Raw genomic sequence first — 18,368 nt, 5'->3', positions numbered from 1 at the left:
TCAGTATTTTTTGAGCTTTTCTCAAACATATAGATAGACGTCTGCGACAATAGGACTATATTTTATAACATTATGTAGGAATACGGAGTAATGTTACAGTTAAAATTACAGTTACTGATCCAGGTTCCTATCTTTAAGGCGATAAATTTTATTTTTTACACGGACTTATAAACACTAAAATAAAAATAAATAAACATTACAAAAACACTGCACTTTAAAATTCTGCAACCCTCGATGATTTTTGGGGAACTGTCTGTTGCCGTACCGTACAGTATCGTGTTAGCTAAGAAGTAAATAAATAATGTAATATTATTGTTTCAGATTGTTCTTCCAAGTGGTTCCTGATGATCAGAACTTTGATGAAGGGGAGTATGCTGGAGTCTTCCATTTCCGGTTAGTATCAATGCACCCTTAATATAATCGAAATACTAATTGTACCAAAATTGTTCATTAATTAAGTAAAACTTTGCATGCTTAACGTCCCCATCTCGCACTTGGCTAGCGTGGTGGACTCGAGGCTTAAGCATTCCAGAAGGAGACCCTTGCCCAAGTTTGGGACACGAATTGGTCAAATTATTTTTTTATTTATATCAACTCATGGACTCTGAATGAAGATATTTATAAAGGCTGTAAATCTTTTACAAAAATGATATGTATGTGAATATTGAGTTGTGCCGTCACATTTCAGTTTCTGGCAGTACGGCCGGTGGGTGGACGTGGTGATCGACGACCGGCTGCCCACCTACCGAGGGAAACTCGTCTTCCTGCACTCACCTGAACGAAATGAGTTCTGGAGTGCACTGTTGGAGAAGGCTTATGCCAAGTAAGTAATCAACTCACGTATTGTGCCCACGTGTGTATGTTTATGGGCCCTAATTTGAACCCCAACAATTTTGTAAAGAGCCTGGGCATAGATTTGTAAAAAAAAAAGATTTTGTTTCGTGTAAATCCAAACTAAAGTAGCTATATCAAAGAGGCCACCGTCAGCTGGATAAGTCTGCGGGACACTGATGACTGTATTTAAATGAGTCTAAAATACAATTCTAAACTTTTTGAAAATTTGAAATTAAACCCAGAAGAGAAAATTGTTGTGAGTGCTTTTTGTCAGCACCAGATCTGACTATAGGAAGTTGGATGGCGAAATTGCTTTTTAAAAATATTTTGGAAAGAGGAGGAGTAGATTAGTGATGAGAACAGCCAGTAACATCTTCCCCCGGCTAGGAAAGGGCCCCAGAAATGGACTGCTAAATGCCAATATATTAATGGTTATGTAAGTGTGTATGTCACTGAACTTCTCTTAAACGACTGGATTTTGATGAAATTTTTTGTGTGTGTTCAAGGGGATCTGAGAATGGTTTAGATTTCACAATTTTGTCCGCTGGACAATGTTTTTTTAATTAATTTTTAATTTATTAGTAACGTGTTGACAGGACAACGTCTGTCGGGTCCGCTAGTGCCAATATATTAATGGTTATGTGTTTCTTTGTCCAGACTGCACGGCTCATACGAGGCTCTGAAGGGTGGCAGCACGTGTGAAGCCATGGAGGACTTCACGGGCGGCGTGACCGAGATGTACGACATGGCGGAGCTGCCGCCCAACTTCTTCACCATCCTGCTCAAGGCCTACGAGAGGAACTCGCTTGTTGGATGCAGCATCGAGGTATACCACCACCGCTCTTCTGTACTACTCATTATTTTCCATGCTAGAGATCCAGTGATAAAAAAGTTCTAAAAACTACTACTACGCAAAAGTCTCTGGTTAAAATCACTGGTCGAGGAAAAAATCGCCTTTTGGTACCCACAGGACAGGCTTGCCTAATGTGGGGCCACTGTATATCTCTACATTGTTGTAAACTTAAAAAAATAAAGATTTTTTGTACCGAGTTGTTTTGTACTATACACACTTATGATTCAATTAAATTGAGTGTATAACTGTATAAAGTGTTTTCTTAAAACAACTACTGTTTTACCAAGAATCAATATTATTTCTTGGGTATAGAGTCTTAAAATAACTATTTGTTTCTTATTAAATTAATATTTGTTCTGTGGGAATTGAATACACATTATAACTTTAGACAATGCTGACGTAATTGGTCTGCTTATTTATATCAATTATTTATTTCTTCTATATTATAAAATATTAATTTCTTGTATTTAACAAATTATTTTTGTTTCCAGCCGGACCCGAACATCCTAGAAGCGGAGACCCCAGCTGGCTTGATCCGTGGTCACGCGTACTCGGTGACGAAGGTGAAGTACGTGGACATAGAGACCCCCAACCGCAGCGGTAAGATACCGCTACTACGTCTACGGAACCCTTGGGGTAACGAGGCCGAGTGGAACGGACCATGGAGTGACAAGTTAGTATTGACTTAATCTTTCTCAACTTTTACTCTTATTATTATTTTATTACTAGCTGACCCGCACAACTTCGCTTGCGTCACATAAGAGAGAATGGGTCATAATTTTACCCGTTTTTGTAACACTTTTTACTGATACTCTGCTCCTATCGGTCGTAGCGTGATGATAAATAGCCTTCCTCGAGAAAGTGGCTATCTAACACTGAAATAATTTATCAAATCGGACCTGTAGTTCCTGAGATTAACGCGTTCTAACAAACAAACAAACAAACTCTTCAGCTTTATAATATAAGTATAGATGTACAACCTTATAAAAGCAAACAGCACATGCGAGAGAAAACAATAATGATTTGGTTAAATAAACAAGAAATAGAAGAAATTACTTTAACATTAATTCATTATTGTCGCTTTAAGTGTTGGGAAAAACATTTACGCAGACCTATGACATAAATTAATTTAATAGTTTATTTAATCTCTCAACTTCTACACATATTGATAAGTACTCGGTTTCGATTTCTCGGTTCGTAGTTATAATAACCTTTTCTGATTTAGTAAATGTATCTGGTCTATGACAATAGATTAACCCCTTATTACATAAAACTAATACTATTATGGCGACATGTGATTATATTCCATACACCACTGCCAACACTAAGTATCTGACAATATCTGACAGAAAATGCATCGTGCATTATCAGTCGCATTACGACAAAACATAGAAATAGATATTAACACATTTAACCGAACATTAATCTGAATGATAAAGAAAGATCTTAATAATGCTACGCCTGAAGCATCTTTCGTCAGATGTGAAACGATCCTAACTAACTAGAGCAGTGGTTCCCAACCGGTGGTCCGCGGAAGCCAAAATATGGTCCGCGAAAGATTTTAAAATTGAAAAGTTTCAGGATGATTACTGCACTTTATTTTTAATATACTGACGCTAGACCCTGCTAGCAAGAATAACATAAAAGTGGTCCTGGACTAAGAAAAGGTTGATATCCCCTGAGCTAGAGTAATGTTATGAAAACTTATATTTGGTAAATGTAATAAATATTTAATTTTCCGTGTACAGGTCACCGGAGTGGCGTTACATTCCTGACTCGGAGAAAGAGGAGATGGGTCTCAACTTTGACGACGACGGCGAGTTCTGGATGTCCTACCAAGACTTCAGTCATCACTTCTCACGGTATTTAACACTATATTATTATGTTACAACAACTTTAGTGCAGACTAAGTGGTATGCGTATACAACTATTCATAAAGTCCCAGGTTCGATCTCCCTGTCTGATCTGATCTAACTCTTGTTGTTTTACACCATGTATATTTCGTATGTTGGTTTAAGACAGCAACAATTATGAAGAAGACTCTCAATATCACGCGGTCACTATGGAATGGAGCAATCAGTACAGTAATAAAATAAAGCAATGGGAATTAATAAGCTACTGTTATAGCCCAACCACTTGATAGACCATTGACGAGCACGATTAAGTAGATTACATCGAATAATTCTGTGTATTTTTAAAATAAAGTTAACAGGTCACCCATACTTGTATACATGCAAGCTACATTGCTACATTCAGAATTTTGTTTTTCTTCGCCAGCCATGAACTTTGCATCAAGGGCTTGCTTCTAAGTTGTTCGATTATTAGTAACTTTTTTTTATAATGTTACTTTCAGAGTGGAGATCTGTAACTTGAACCCAGACTCGCTGGACCCTGAGGAGTGTCCGGAGGGCTGCACCAAGAAGTGGGAGATGTCTGTCTTCGAAGGAGAGTGGGTCAGAGGTAATACACTCATTTATACGCAAATATCGTATACGTGCACGTACTTATGACGTAATATGATACTATTAAGCATTAATATCAACGGTAAATTCTGTAGGGTAGCAATGGAAATGTATACTACTACTAATTACTAGGTCTCAGGCTCGGTTCCGAGATCGGGCAAAGTGGATTTTTTCAATTTTTGTCTGAATATTCTCAATAGTAAGCCGAGTATTTTATGGATATTTTTTATGACGATAGGCTCGCCCCCCTCTTATATGAGACTAACATTTGAGATAGTAGGTAACTGGGCTGTGGAAGTCCGATAGGCATGTTTAATACACTTGCATCCAGTAAGACCGAAAGCCGACAGCAACATAGTTAGTTAGGAAGAAAGGCTAGGCTGATATGACAGATTTGTTTTAGTTCTAAATAAAAGATCGTAAATATATAGTTTTATTTATTGAGTGTGTTGTAATATGTGTGTTCCCGCAGGAGTGACGGCGGGCGGGTGCCGCAACTACCTGGAGTCGTTCTGGCGCAACCCGCAGTACACCGTCACGCTGCGCGACGTGGACGACGGGGACGACGAGAACAAGTGCACCGTTAGTACATCACCTATTCACGCTTAACACGTTAGTGTAGGGTCACACCTACGCGACCTTCCGATTTACACGCTCACTATAACACACATCATTTGAAATTACGTCACGTTCAGCGTAGCGTCTTTGGTGCGGCAGGTGTGTCGCTACGTACACTTACTATCCCACTTTTGAGTACTGCGCTTAAAGTTATTAAGGCAGTCCAACTGTACAACTTTAATATGGGTTATTCGATTAGTTTATTGCTGTCCCATAGCTTACTCTAGGAAAAAAAAGTGTGAGGTATTTACATCCACCATGACAAGCGTCAAATGATAGGTTAGGCATACGTATGCATTGTTTTCTATCATCTATAAAGCAATTAGTAGTTATGTATCATACACACAAAGCCTTTTAAACATCGCTTAAGGTAATACTGACTGCGATTAACTAGCTAGAAATTAGCTCAAAATGCATCTTAGATGAAAAAATAGAAAAAAAATTGTAATATTTTTTTATATTTTACCAAATTAACAGAAATATGATATGAATATAACAATAAACAATAACTTTATTTATGTGTTTCACAGATAATCGTAGCACTGATGCAAAAGAACCGTCGCTCGCAGCGCCACCAGGGGCTCGAATGCCTGACCATCGGGTTCGCGGTGTACCGGCTGCCGGACTACGGCCACGTGCCCAAGCCGCTCGACGTCAACTTCTTCAAGTACAACGCCAGCGCCGCCAGATCTGCCAGCTTCATCAACCTCAGAGAAGTTAGCGCCAGGTAACATTCACCTGTCACACCGACCAGTTACAATAAAACTAGCCAAGAATTTAATATGGTTTGCGAACAGATAACTGGCTTATGAACACATATGGCCATTTGGTTTATGAATTGAAATTGAATATAATCAAATCGTCATTCTGTAAACACTGGCCAATAGCCCTACAACTAACATGACCCATGACCATAAGGCGCCTATACCTATCTGCGATACAAAATTCTCTGACTTCATGTTTCATTCTCTGATTGTTAAGAGTTCATTATTATCAAAACTCTATTAACGTTATCCGAGATAAGAACTCGGGGCCTGTAGTTATTACATTAACTTACCTAAAAGATAAAGTATTTGGTTAAAAATAGCGAATAGTAAATGGTAGTACTTTAATCTATTGTTTATCTTTGTTTTTCTTATTAAATCATTTTCTTAACATGTTTAGGTTAAAGCTGGACCCTGGCTCGTACGTAATCATCCCCTCGACCTTCGAGCCGGAGGAGGAGGGCGAGTTCCTCCTGCGAGTGTTCTCTGAGAAGAGCAACAACATGGCGTAAGTACCTATACTAATATTGTAACGTTTAAGAGCTCTGAATCCGCGATAATTACTGATATAACTAGGAATACTAGATAAATAGTCGAATTTAAAAATGTGTTTAGTGTTTTTGTGTCTCTTGTACAGGATAAACTGTAACCCTCTAATTCATGAATACACTATAAACCTATTTTAGTAAATAAAACTACTATAATATGTTTTCTCTTTTTCATTTTGCTAAGGAGTGAACAAAACTCTTTATAAGCCTTTCATAACTTCAAATATTTTTATGAATAAGAGGGTAAGAGTATCATTCGTATTTAAAGTAAATAGCTACAAACAATCAATTACCACGTGTTTTTAACATTGTTTTTCCTTTACAGTGAGAATGATGAAGAAATCGGCATGGGTGATGTTGACGATAGGGTAAGTAAATTCTAAAAATAAACACATAAGTAATAACTATACTCTTTAAAATATAGCTTGATTAAAATGACAGTTCTAAGCAAAACAGATGACACAACTTTGTAGCGACGTCTAACGAGTATTACAAATTGAAACACGAAAAATCTGTCTTGTCTAGCATTATAACTATTTTTTAAATACAGATCCTCAATAAGAAATCAGAATAATTCAATACAATCAGCCTTTAAACTAAAAATCAGTACTATTTTCTTAAGTCTTAAAAATAAACCTAATAATTTTCAACCTCTCTACAAGGCTACGTCATGTTGCAAAAATTTTTGTGAGGAGACACAATAGATAAGAGTAAATCGATTGATTAATCGTTAATCGCGAAGCACACTTTGATACTATTTGTGACCAAGAATTAATAATGAATCTCCAAGATTGTTCCAGCGATTCTGATGAGAGCGATGAGGATTATACTGATTTAGGATGCGCACTATTAACTGCGCATCTTATATTACTATCATCCTCATCCCTATCATCAGAATTGCACCATTAACTGAATAATTTAATTTTATTTAACCGTTTTCATTGTTTTATTTAATTGATCCTAATTAATACTAAACTAGGAGAGGTCTCCATGCGGTGTTAAAAGTAGGGCTGATCGTCCTATACGAATTTTCTTAAACAATAAGATTCACAACAACAATTCGTAAAAAGCAAATTCAAAAATAATTTAATCGAATATAAAATTATAGATTCGATTTTTTCGCTATCGATTTTGATCAATACTTCTACAACCCTAGTCAAAACAGTTTGACATCTGTCATTCTAATCAAGCTATATTTTAAAGAGTATAGTTAAAATTATGACTAATACACAGAAAATGAATTGCCATGTTCCTCCAACCGTTATTTAGCTACACATTTATTTTAGTAGATAAGTGACGATATAGAAATATCTTTAAACTATTAATTAAGAAGTGTTCAGATTTTAAACATCACGTTTTTCGGATAAGTGTCGGGTTTTATTTGATAGATAAAGTTACGGCAACTGTTTAAAAAAATTCGGTCCATAATTCACTCGACAAGCAGATACTTATTCAAATGCTAAAACCGATAATGATGACAATAACTTTTAAATAAATTATAATAAAAAATTATAGGTCAAAGATATAGCACCAAACCCAGAGCCGGCCGACCCAGTGCGTGAGTTCTTCAACCGCCTGGCCGGTGCTGATGGTGAGGTGGACTGGCAGGAACTCAAGGAGATCCTCGACTATGCCATGAGGGAGGGTATGTACACCACAATATATTATAATACAGACACTATAAAGACCTGATACTGAAATGTTACTCAAATTTAAGTATGAAGAAAAATATTTTTTCGATAATAATAATTACTTTCAAACGCAAGGTCAATTTGGGTAACTTTGATGAAACCTTTATGTGTTGGTTTCATATGAAAAAATAATCGAAACTAGTTCATATTCTGTTCACTGTCAATGTTACCCAAATGATTCAAAGTTACCGAGGTTGACTGTATACAAAGTTACGTATTTAAAATATAAAAACGGTAGTTGTCAGATTTGTTTGATTCAATGATTGACGATTTTAATAAGTCATGGCGGGTACCAGCTCTAAAACGAAAAACCATTAAATCCAGCCCACCCAGTAAAAATATATCATTATTTTCTCATGTTGCATTGCTCATTCTGTAGCAGTACATTTACTTTTAATTAGCACTTAAAATTGAGTAACATTCCGGTATTTGGTGGTCATATCACATTTAATTATGGTACTATCAAGCTACAACTATGTAGCTCCATAGTAAAATAATGAAAAAATACCTAAAAATAATCTTGATACTTAATTTCTAATGTCGATTTTTAAATTACCAAGCAGTTAGATTTACTTATATTTTTTTATTTGCGTTAAACGGGGCCAGTCGATAAACTGAAAAAAGTGTATTAAGTATATTTTCGTGTCGCAAAATATGATAATACAATATTAGCTAAAATCTAAATATAAAAATAAATACAAAGTTTAACATTCTTGCTATTGAGTTCTATTTTGTGCTAATCAGAATAAAATAATACAATATTTCTATATAAATAAGTATTAATTATTATCGATAACGACATTTCTCTAATTGATTTTAAGAGTGAATTAATGACGACATCATAACTGTATTATTATCATAGATTAATAATTAATTATTTTAACTCATAACCATAAACTAAATACATATTTGACTATTAGTCTAAAAATTAGACAGAGATCGACTTATATAATTATTTTTATCTGTAAAATTACCATATACTGTGTCCAAAATGCCCATTTTGTAGCTTCTCAATGTGATAACGCTTTGTGTCGAGTTAAATGCGCTTTCGTTTCGTTTCGCTAACCGTCTCAAAGGTATAGTATATGTAAGTATCTTACATTCATATTTTTTTAGCAAATTTTCTTTAATTTATATTTTTTAAGATATTCCGTGTATTGTATATACCTATAATATTTTTATTGTAGTCATAGAATATAATCCCTAGCTCGTGGCTTAGTTAACAACAGCCGCGCGGATCGATCTCTGAGGTTAAGCCATGCTTGCCGAGGTTGATTTGTGGATGGGTGACCATCTTATACATATCGAGTTCCTCCGTGTTTCGGAAGGCACGTTAAATTGTGGGTCCCGGCTGTCATTTTCGAAGATATTTGGCAGTCGTTAACAGTAGTCAGAAGCTTGAAAGTCTGACAACCAGTCTTACCGAAGGATATCGTGTTATCCCAGGTAACTGGGTTGCGGAGGTCAGATAGGCAGTCGCTCCATGTAAAACATTGGTATTCAGCTGCATCCGGTGAGACTGGAAGCCGACTCCAACATAGCTTGGAAGAAAGGCTAAGCTGATATAAGCTGATATCATAGAATATAATCCCAAATTTAAAATAATGTACTGACATAGTTTAAAAAAGTTTTTTAACTGTAGTGATTTTTTTATTTGTGATTTTTTAAAAGTTTAATATCGAAGTGCTTTATAAGTAGAAACAAAAGCTAATATTATGTTTATTGATAGTTGAATAAAAAAAATGTACCCGATATAATTAGAATAAGCACTCCAACAACATTTAGACCGTACGATTTCCCTGTACCTGATGATAAAATACGGTGAATGCGTATTCTAGTTCTAAAAGTTGTAGATCATAGTATATTCATAGTAAATAGATTAACTCGGAAAACTACAAAAAACAAAATTTTTTAAAAAATATATTTAACTTTTGAAAATATAATCGAACTATAATACGCATATACCATTACAAAATGTCTACAACAAATTAGGTTCAATATGTACAATAATACACGAACAGAGTTGGCCATGCGCCACGGCGCCGCATACGACGGGGGAGGGGGAGGCGGGGGGTTCGCCCCCGCGGCCGGGGCGCCGGCGCAGGAGCCCTCCTGCCTCGAACAGCTGCTGTGCGCGCTGTGCTCACCCATCTGCAAGGAGCTCGGCGTAGACCTGCAGCAAGTACAGCAACAACAACACCAGGAGCAAGTGCATCTCACACAACCGCAACCACAAACAGGTATTGTGTGACGTGTTGATTGGGATATAGGGTTCAGATTGCAATGATAGTGAGAGGAGATATACGACTACGCTTGTTCTATTGTCGAGAGATTGAGATCAGTGATGATAGTGTTAAGAATATGACTTGATATACAGGGTGTCCCAAAACTCAACGATAATCTGTGGCCGGAAGAAAGGCCCAGTTATACCAGTTCTGGGATAAATAAAAAAAAAATTCCATATCACTTAGTTCAGCAATAATAGACACTTTTCAAAAAAGTTGAAATTCCACACCCTTGGTCGCATTTTCAAGTCCTGTGACCACCAATGTCGCCATTTCGCTGCGTTTTTTTTTATTTCGTAATCTTTATTAAATATGCTATTAATCGTAAAACAAATTATTGCACAAAACATTGTTAAATTACTAAAAAAAGTTAAGTTTTAGTGAGTCATGTTTAACAAAAATATCGTTAGTTAACTTTGACGCTTCATATTGAAAAAAAAATGTACTACACTACCCTTGGCAAGTTATTTTAAAAGTTGGCGCATTTAATCAAGATTTCAAAATGGTGCAACATTTGCCACTTTTCTTGCCATTAAAAATGTTATTTTTATTTGAACGAAGCATATCCTCACAGAGGGATCGGACGCAGTAGTTCTATTTTAAGCCCTCCTCGTACCCCCGATCTAATCAAGTAGATATTTTTGACTGGGAATGCATAAAAGATAAGGTCTATTCGAAATTAATACAAAATCTATCAGAACTTCGCCAGAAACTTGACACAGCGTCAGAAAAAATAAATGCAAGGAATTTTGCACGACTGTGAAAAGGTCTTAATTTTGTAAGGCGTTGCAGAGCCTGTATTCGTGTCACAGGTAGTGTAGTACATTCTTTTTTCAATATGAAGCGTCAAAGTTAACTAACGATATTTTTGTTAAACATGACTCACTAAAACTTAACTTTTTTTAGTAATTTAACAATGTTTTGTGCAATAATTTGTTTTACGATTAATATCATATTTAATAAAGATTACGAAATAAAAAAAAACGCAGCTAAATTGTGACATTGCTGGTCACAGGACTTGAAAATGCGACCAAGGGTGTGGAATTTTAACTTTTTTGAAAAATGTCTATTATTGCTGAACTAAGTGATATGGAATTTTTTTTTTATTTTTCCCAGAACTGGTATAACTGGGCCTTTCTTCCGGTCACAGATTATCGTTGAGTTTTGGGACACCCTGTATAAGGAATTAGGTTCAATTTGCATTGATAGTGAGAGGACAGAAAGGACCTTTGAGTCCTATGTTGATTACTTGTTCTATTGTCGAAGGATTGAGATTGGTGATGATAGTATAAGATAATATGACTTTCTGCATAAGGATTTGAGTTCAGTTTGCATTGATAGTGAGAGGACACATAGGACCTTATGGGTGCGTGTCGAAAGATTGTTGAGGAATTCTATTCAGTTTAGAAGATAGGGAAAGGACAGATCTTTTGAAATTGTGTCAATTAATAGTTGTATTGACGAGAAATTGGATTCACTTTATACTTCAAAGAGTGATATGACCTTTTTTGATGACAGCGGGAAACATAAGTTTGTGGACTGGAAGACTTGTGGAAGGAATTGGGTTCAGTTTAGAATGAGAGAAAAGATACGAGCTTTTGGTCTAGTGACGATTGGTCTATTGAGTCAGTTTGAAGTGGTGACAGATTGGGATATGACCTTTTAATCCAGGTCGTTGTTTGATTATGGGCTATGTATGTTTGATAATAGGTTGAGAGGCTAGGTTTTAGCTGTTTTAAGAATATGATACATTTTGAAGTGCTAATAAAGGGTGATAAAATCTTTCAGAATGGTAACTAACCATTCTGATTTTTTTTTATATGATTAGTTGCGCTCATATTTGTGCGACAAGCCGTAAGATGTGAATGTTGTAGAAGTAAATGGCACTTTTGGGACTAATATTGCACTATTGGTAACCATCAGTTCTAAGAATAATAAGGGTTAACTCAGATTTTGACATGAAAAAATATGTTATCATTTCCATTGAGTATCTTAATTATATTTATGACCATTAAAAAAAATGGGGACCCTAAGTTATATTATTTGATAGACTTTTATTCCAAAGCTTGTATTCCAAATAAGTAATATTTTGACTAAATTTGCCAGATTGTTTGCAGGTCGCCAGCGACGCCGGTGTGCATGTACAGCTTTATATTTTAAACTCTCGACACGTTTTTATAGAAATGGAGGGCACAATTTAAAATGTCTGTTTTTGTTTTTATATTTTTTATTATTATTTTGTAAAATATTATTCTTTTATTTTGTACTTTTTTACAGGTTTTGCAAAGGACACTTATTATTTTTTATTCTTTTTTTATGTAAAATATTGGTTTTCTTTTTGTCTATGGAATCCGAAAGCAATATTTTGCATCATGTCCGCTTAACGCCACTAACACAGAAATGTTGAAATTTTCAAAATGTAATTTTGGAAATTTTATCATTTTAAAGCTTTTTACGCATGTTATGTATGTACATTGGAAGTAAACGAAAATGGGCATTTTAAATTATTTTCATTTTATTTTTTATAGTAGTTAGATAAGTCACCTCCATTTCCATAAAAAATATTCCAAATACGAGATGTAGTACTGAAGTAGTTATTATAAAATAATTTATTTTTTATTATTTTTCGTTTAAGTGGAGTATTTTGTTTATTTAAATCATTACATTAAAAAAAATCGCTTCATGTGTAATTTTTGAAGAATTGCAATTTATGTAGGCTAGTTATAATAATATTTCAAGAGTATTTTATTTTATTTTTATTAGTAGATATCTAAAACATATTATGTAGACTATAAGCTAAGCTTAAAATGCTTTAGCCCGTGGATTTGTTCATGCTTAATGTAATAGGTTTTTAAATTTTGTTATGTTACTTTAAGTTATTTATTTCTTTAAATTGTTACAGTAGTTTCAAAAATTTGTCTCTGCGTAATAATGTAATAATAATAATCTATAAATTTTGTTGTTACAAACTTATAACCCAAACCCCACTTGGTCTGCGTGATGTAGTTTCATTCCGGAAGGAGACCCTTTCCCAGCAGTGGGACATTAATGGGTTAAATTTACTATAAGCCTTCAAAATGTTACGAACTGATAATGAAAACAACAAAATAATTAATAATTTCTGCATAAATATATTTTCTTTATATACTCGTGAATCCAAAAATATAATAAACATTTTATAATACACTACCTCAGTATCACATCAAAAAATCAATCTATAAAACCATCTCAACAAGTAATATGAACGAGACGACGCAACAAAACTAGTTGCGTCTCTCTCGCACTTATTACTATCATACTCTGTAAAAAGAGATGGGTATATATTGGAATGCAGTTATTAATGGTATATATGTGTTGCAGAACTGCAAGGGCAAGGTTTCTCGAAGGATGTGTGTAGGAGTATGATCGCCATGCTGGATAAGGATAATTCTGGCGGACTCGGCTTCGAAGAGTTTAAAACTCTATGGATTGATCTTCGTAATTGGCGCGTGAGTATACTAACTTTTTATGTTATTTATTAGTTGTTATAGGTGCCGCCAAACAACTTGAACAATTTCGCTACATCTTAGTGAACGATTTTTAGGTCAGTTTAGGTATAATAGTGTTGCGCAAAGGCGACGGCGTTTCAGCTTAAACCACCGACTGGTATAACAGCCAACCAAGTGTCTTCTGCACTAGGTCTACATTCTGTTTAATTATTAATACAGCAAATTATGTTCAAGTTGTTTGGCGCGTAGTATACAAGCAGTTCCACTCGCTCTGTATGATACATAAAAAAATATGTCTGATTCGTTTTTGGTGCTGTAGCTATTTGCATACAAATTTTAATGAAAATAAATTTCAGTGTTTTCCACGTAGCTGTTCGTAAATGGCTTACATCAAAAGGCCGTGGGTTCGAACTCTACATAGTATATTCTACTCTTGCAAGCATGATTCGTTTAGTTGTGAAATACCTTTTAAATCCTTACATTTTTTGTTTATAAAGCAAGCAGATTTAATTAATTACAATTTAAAATGGCATTGTGCCTAACCGTCTGAACATCTTACATCTATATTTCCATACTAATATTATAAATGCGAAAGTAACTGTCTGTCTGTTACTCAGTCACGTCTAAACTATTGAACCAATTTGCATGAAATTTGGTATGGAGATATTTTGATACCCGAGAAAGGACATAGGCTACTTTTTACCCTGGGAAAATGACGCATTCCCATGAAAATTGAGTTGGCGGACAAAGTTGCGGGTAAAAGCTTGTATAGAATAGTTTTTCATCTATTTAGTTAAGGGTTTATAACATAATGAATGAATGACCGGTGTTGTTGTGCAGGCCGTGTTCCGCCTGTACGACACGGAGGGTCGCGGCGCCATCCCGGCGCGCCACCTGCGGGACGCGCTGCACTCGGCGGGCTACACCGTCAACGCGCACGTGCTCAACGTGCTCGCGCACAGGTACGTGCACGTGCACACACATATATACATACAAACATACATACATGCATACTACATACATACTACACTATACTGTTGATGGGCCATGAACTGAAACTACTCTCAATATTGAATATATCTTAATTCACTGCAAGAAAAAATCACTTGAATTATTTTTTTATAGATTTTTGTTAATCGGTAATTGAACTATAGCAGATTAATCTATCTAAGCATTCTTCTTCTATACGTGTAGTCGATGGTACCAACTGTAGAATAATAATATTTTTCGAAATTATGTAAATATTACCAATAATTATCACTTGTTCTAACGGTCAATAAACTCATCGTGATAAAACTTTGCAAGTCGAAAAAGGCTGTATTCAATATTAAAAATAAAACTGTATTAAATACACTTTCCGAAGGTCTACGAAATCCCTAACTCGCACTTACCCAGTATTGAAAATGAATAACAAACATAATTATATTCATAAAATTACGCCTTTTTTTATAAGATTAAGCAGAGACTACCCATATAAGACTTAGAGAGAGATAAATAATCCTTTCTCTTTTACAGATATGGTTCCTCCGACGGCTACATTCAGTTCGATGACTTCATCATGTGCTCCGTGCGGCTCAAGACTATGATCGGTGAGACTTTATAACATACCTACTATCTCTCTTAGTGTAGTAGTAGTATCTTTAGATAGGAAGTAGATTGGGATCAGTAGTAATTAATTTGGAGCTTATGATATTGAAAATAGCGTGGATTCAAATTTTAATTAGAAACATATATTATATACCTATCCCGTGTTTAAGATCTGTAGTGAATCCAAGATTCTGTTTTCAGCATTTTAATGTTGAAAATATTCTTATATAACATTACATTTTCAATCAGACACATAAATCCAGGGTTCGATTCCCGTCATAATTAAAATTGAACTTTTAGGTCTTTATTTAATACGTAAAGAAGTATGACAACATGCAATTCGTATTTTAAGTTTGCAATATTAATTGATCAAAAGCCATTAAATATAATATGCATGATTAAAATAATATAGACTTTAATTATCCTGCAAGAAGTAGCTAATAAAGCATTATAATTGCATTTCAATGAGATAATTTAATTAGATTCCTATCACAATAATTTTATAATATTCTAAGTATACTGACTTGCCGACCTTTAAAAATTTAATTCTTCTCTAGTAGTTCTCAAAAACTAAGCATTTTAGATATCCTAGTGTTCCTATAATAATGACCTAGTAGCATAATAAACAATATTATTTCCAGGCTTGCCAGATGACATGATTTTATATGCATGAGTTAACGAAATGTGTTTTGTGACAGTGCCTTAGTATAGTACTAATTAGTTTGACCAAGTCGGCCGCTAGAGGGCGTGTTAACCGACTGTGTTAAAACAGGGTTATGTTTTTATGTTTGAATTGTGGCTGGATATCTTGGCATTATGTTCTTAATAAAATAACATTAAAATTGGCATATTCCAATGTTATAGTAAGTGATTTTATTGCCTATTCATAAAATCTCAGTATCAAAGTAAATTTTGGAATGCATTTTAATGATTCATTATCTATCTAAAAAGCTTTTAAAGACAAGAGATTTGTGTGAAATTAGTTTTTTTATAAATACATTAAAACTTAATTTTAAAATTAAATAAAACATTGGCAGGAAATAAATGCCAAACAAGCAAAAAAATACCTACCAAAAAAATTTCGTAGTTTAGGAACTATACTATAGTAATTTTGAACTGATATTGTGTTAAATTAGAACAATGCCAAAACCAGCCATTTAATTGCTCAATCAATAACAACAACATTTAAGACCTAATTGCTCAAAAAATAGGGTCTAGTTTTTAAGCTTTGTTCTAAAATATAGCTGCAGACTGCTATAATAATGTGTTGTATGAAAAATAAGTGTGTTAATAACCGTGACAGCGAACAACGAACCGCTGGAGAACCTCGAACGCGAACTGCAGTGGAATGCGTGAGCGACGCCGGGGGGCGCCACATAACGTGTACGACAAACGACAATATAGTCCATCATGTTATACTGAAACACTTTTACAATTTTCATACTGTGACAAACTTTTTTTAAATTAGCTTATGGCCGTGTGAAACGATTTTCCGGGGTAAAAAGTATCCTATGAGTTAATCCAGACTATAAACTATCTGTATACCAAATTTCATTAAAATCTTTTATGGGTTTGAGCGTAATGGAATAGAACATCCATCCAAATTTTCGCATAATTATAAATTAATGACGTCTCCCTAGTAGTGATTTGTAGAACTAAATCATTGTCCAGTTTGACATCTGTAAAATTGTGTGACCTTTCTGGATTTTCTTTACAGGATTACTTACTTTTGTTTATAAAGTCTTTATTTGATATTAGAGATATATTTCTGGCACATAATAAATATTGATATGCTTGTAATTCCTTCTGGTTATTTACTAAGTACCTTCATTATAGCATTTAATCGTATGGCGTTGGTATTATTAATTGCTCAGTATCCGATGATGCTAAATGTTAATGAAATATAACAAACTTCTGTTATCTAATAATCAAGCTATCTTTGAAAACATTTTAACTGTATGTTTATTTATTTATTTTCATAATAAATATTCTGTTAAATTCTCCGTTCCTTTTTATATACGAAATCACGCCATTTTCCACTATAGGGTATACAGAGACCAAATAATGTATTTCTTAAAACAATATTCTACAGTGTGCCAAAGTGAAAAATATTATTTCATATTTTAGTTTTCACAGTATGCAACTTGTAAATTTGTTCGGTAATGTGTGCTATATCACCTATTTACACAAAGGCTGAATATGAGATGATAAAACTGAAAAATAATAATTTTAAAATGATATAAATTCGTTTATTTTGTTTTGTTTTATTTTATTGCTCAATGTCGTCTCCTAAACAGCCTTAAAACATAATATTATTTGCGATAGTATATCAGTATTTAGTATTTACTATAGCTTGAAAAAAAAAAGTAATTTATTTTGCAATATGTATTACTAGGAAACTATTCGCAAATGGTAATTCTACACTTTTCGGATATTTTACATGTATTATAATTATTTAAATTTTATTTATTATTTAAAAAGACGAACAAAAATACAATGTAAAATGTCCTCGTGCACTAAAACGCTTACTAACTGTTTAACTTTCGCGCCAGTTTTGTATCAATACTAATATATATTTATATATTTACAGATACATTCAAAGGGAGATCATCTGGCGGGGATTACGCCACCTTCTCCCTTGAAGAATGGCTGAATCGCACAGTCTACTCATAAACGTCAACGCATCGCCTTGCCAAAGCAAAAAAGGCCTTATACGCATACATTCAATGCACATCGTCGAATACTCTATAACGTAGCCATTTTATAACTGTTATAACTAAGAAAAAGTTTACAAAAATGTATGTGAAAGTCACAAGTTTTAATTAAGAAATTATGACTTAATCTACCAATACGGGTATTTTATGTAATCGACTAAAATAACTAAAGTATTTTTGTAAATGTAACTGTTTACTAATTCTGATGAATAGTATTATTTTTTTTTTATCCACCGATTGTTCATTCCAATGTAGCGTTTTGTCTATGGTCATCTATGGTCAAATACGTCCGTGCCTAGTTCTGTGCGATTAGCCCATAAAGCTTTTTTCGTGGAAATTCAATTAATATATGTAATATGTACAAGATTGCACTAAGTTGCATTGACAATGCATTTTTATATTCGCATTATTATATTTGTTTTGACATTATTTTTTTGTTTTATAAAAGATCTGAAATTAAAATGTTTATTTATATTAAACTTGTTTCTTATTTACTTCAACCTAGCCTGAGGTTTGTTACAGCA

General features: G+C 34.1%; 1 protein-coding gene across 9 annotated transcripts in view; it reads left to right on the top strand.

The window, feature by feature from the left end:
• Nucleotides 1-18,323, top strand: part of LOC142984305 (calpain-A-like) — a 60,129-nt gene extending 41,806 nt beyond the window's left edge. For 5 of the 9 annotated variants that reach the window (XM_076131820.1, XM_076131819.1, XM_076131823.1 and 2 more), the window contains 16 exons: nucleotides 322-393; nucleotides 689-823; nucleotides 1,492-1,660; nucleotides 2,179-2,360; nucleotides 3,436-3,549; nucleotides 4,041-4,147; nucleotides 4,622-4,731; nucleotides 5,298-5,494; nucleotides 5,932-6,039; nucleotides 6,405-6,447; nucleotides 7,595-7,724; nucleotides 9,792-10,010; nucleotides 13,416-13,543; nucleotides 14,384-14,505; nucleotides 15,059-15,132; nucleotides 17,721-18,323. In XM_076131820.1, the coding sequence (XP_075987935.1) occupies nucleotides 322-393; nucleotides 689-823; nucleotides 1,492-1,660; nucleotides 2,179-2,360; nucleotides 3,436-3,549; nucleotides 4,041-4,147; nucleotides 4,622-4,731; nucleotides 5,298-5,494; nucleotides 5,932-6,039; nucleotides 6,405-6,447; nucleotides 7,595-7,724; nucleotides 9,792-10,010; nucleotides 13,416-13,543; nucleotides 14,384-14,505; nucleotides 15,059-15,132; nucleotides 17,721-17,803 (1,993 nt within the window). In that variant the 3' untranslated portion in view covers nucleotides 17,804-18,323. Of the gene's footprint in view, nucleotides 1-321; nucleotides 394-688; nucleotides 824-1,491; nucleotides 1,661-2,178; nucleotides 2,361-3,435; nucleotides 3,550-4,040; nucleotides 4,148-4,621; nucleotides 4,732-5,297; nucleotides 5,495-5,931; nucleotides 6,040-6,404; nucleotides 6,448-7,594; nucleotides 7,725-9,791; nucleotides 10,011-13,415; nucleotides 13,544-14,383; nucleotides 14,506-15,058; nucleotides 15,133-15,771; nucleotides 16,402-16,433; nucleotides 16,514-17,720 lie in introns of those variants that run through there. The other 4 variants (XM_076131824.1, XM_076131818.1, XM_076131816.1 and 1 more) reach the window with 3 other exon arrangements.
• The last annotated feature ends 45 nt before the right edge of the window (nucleotides 18,324-18,368 follow it).

This window comes from Anticarsia gemmatalis, chromosome 26 (genome assembly GCF_050436995.1).
Source record: "Anticarsia gemmatalis isolate Benzon Research Colony breed Stoneville strain chromosome 26, ilAntGemm2 primary, whole genome shotgun sequence".
Lineage (NCBI taxonomy): Eukaryota > Metazoa > Arthropoda > Insecta > Lepidoptera > Erebidae > Anticarsia > Anticarsia gemmatalis.
This window is presented reverse-complemented; position numbering and strand designations above follow the sequence as displayed.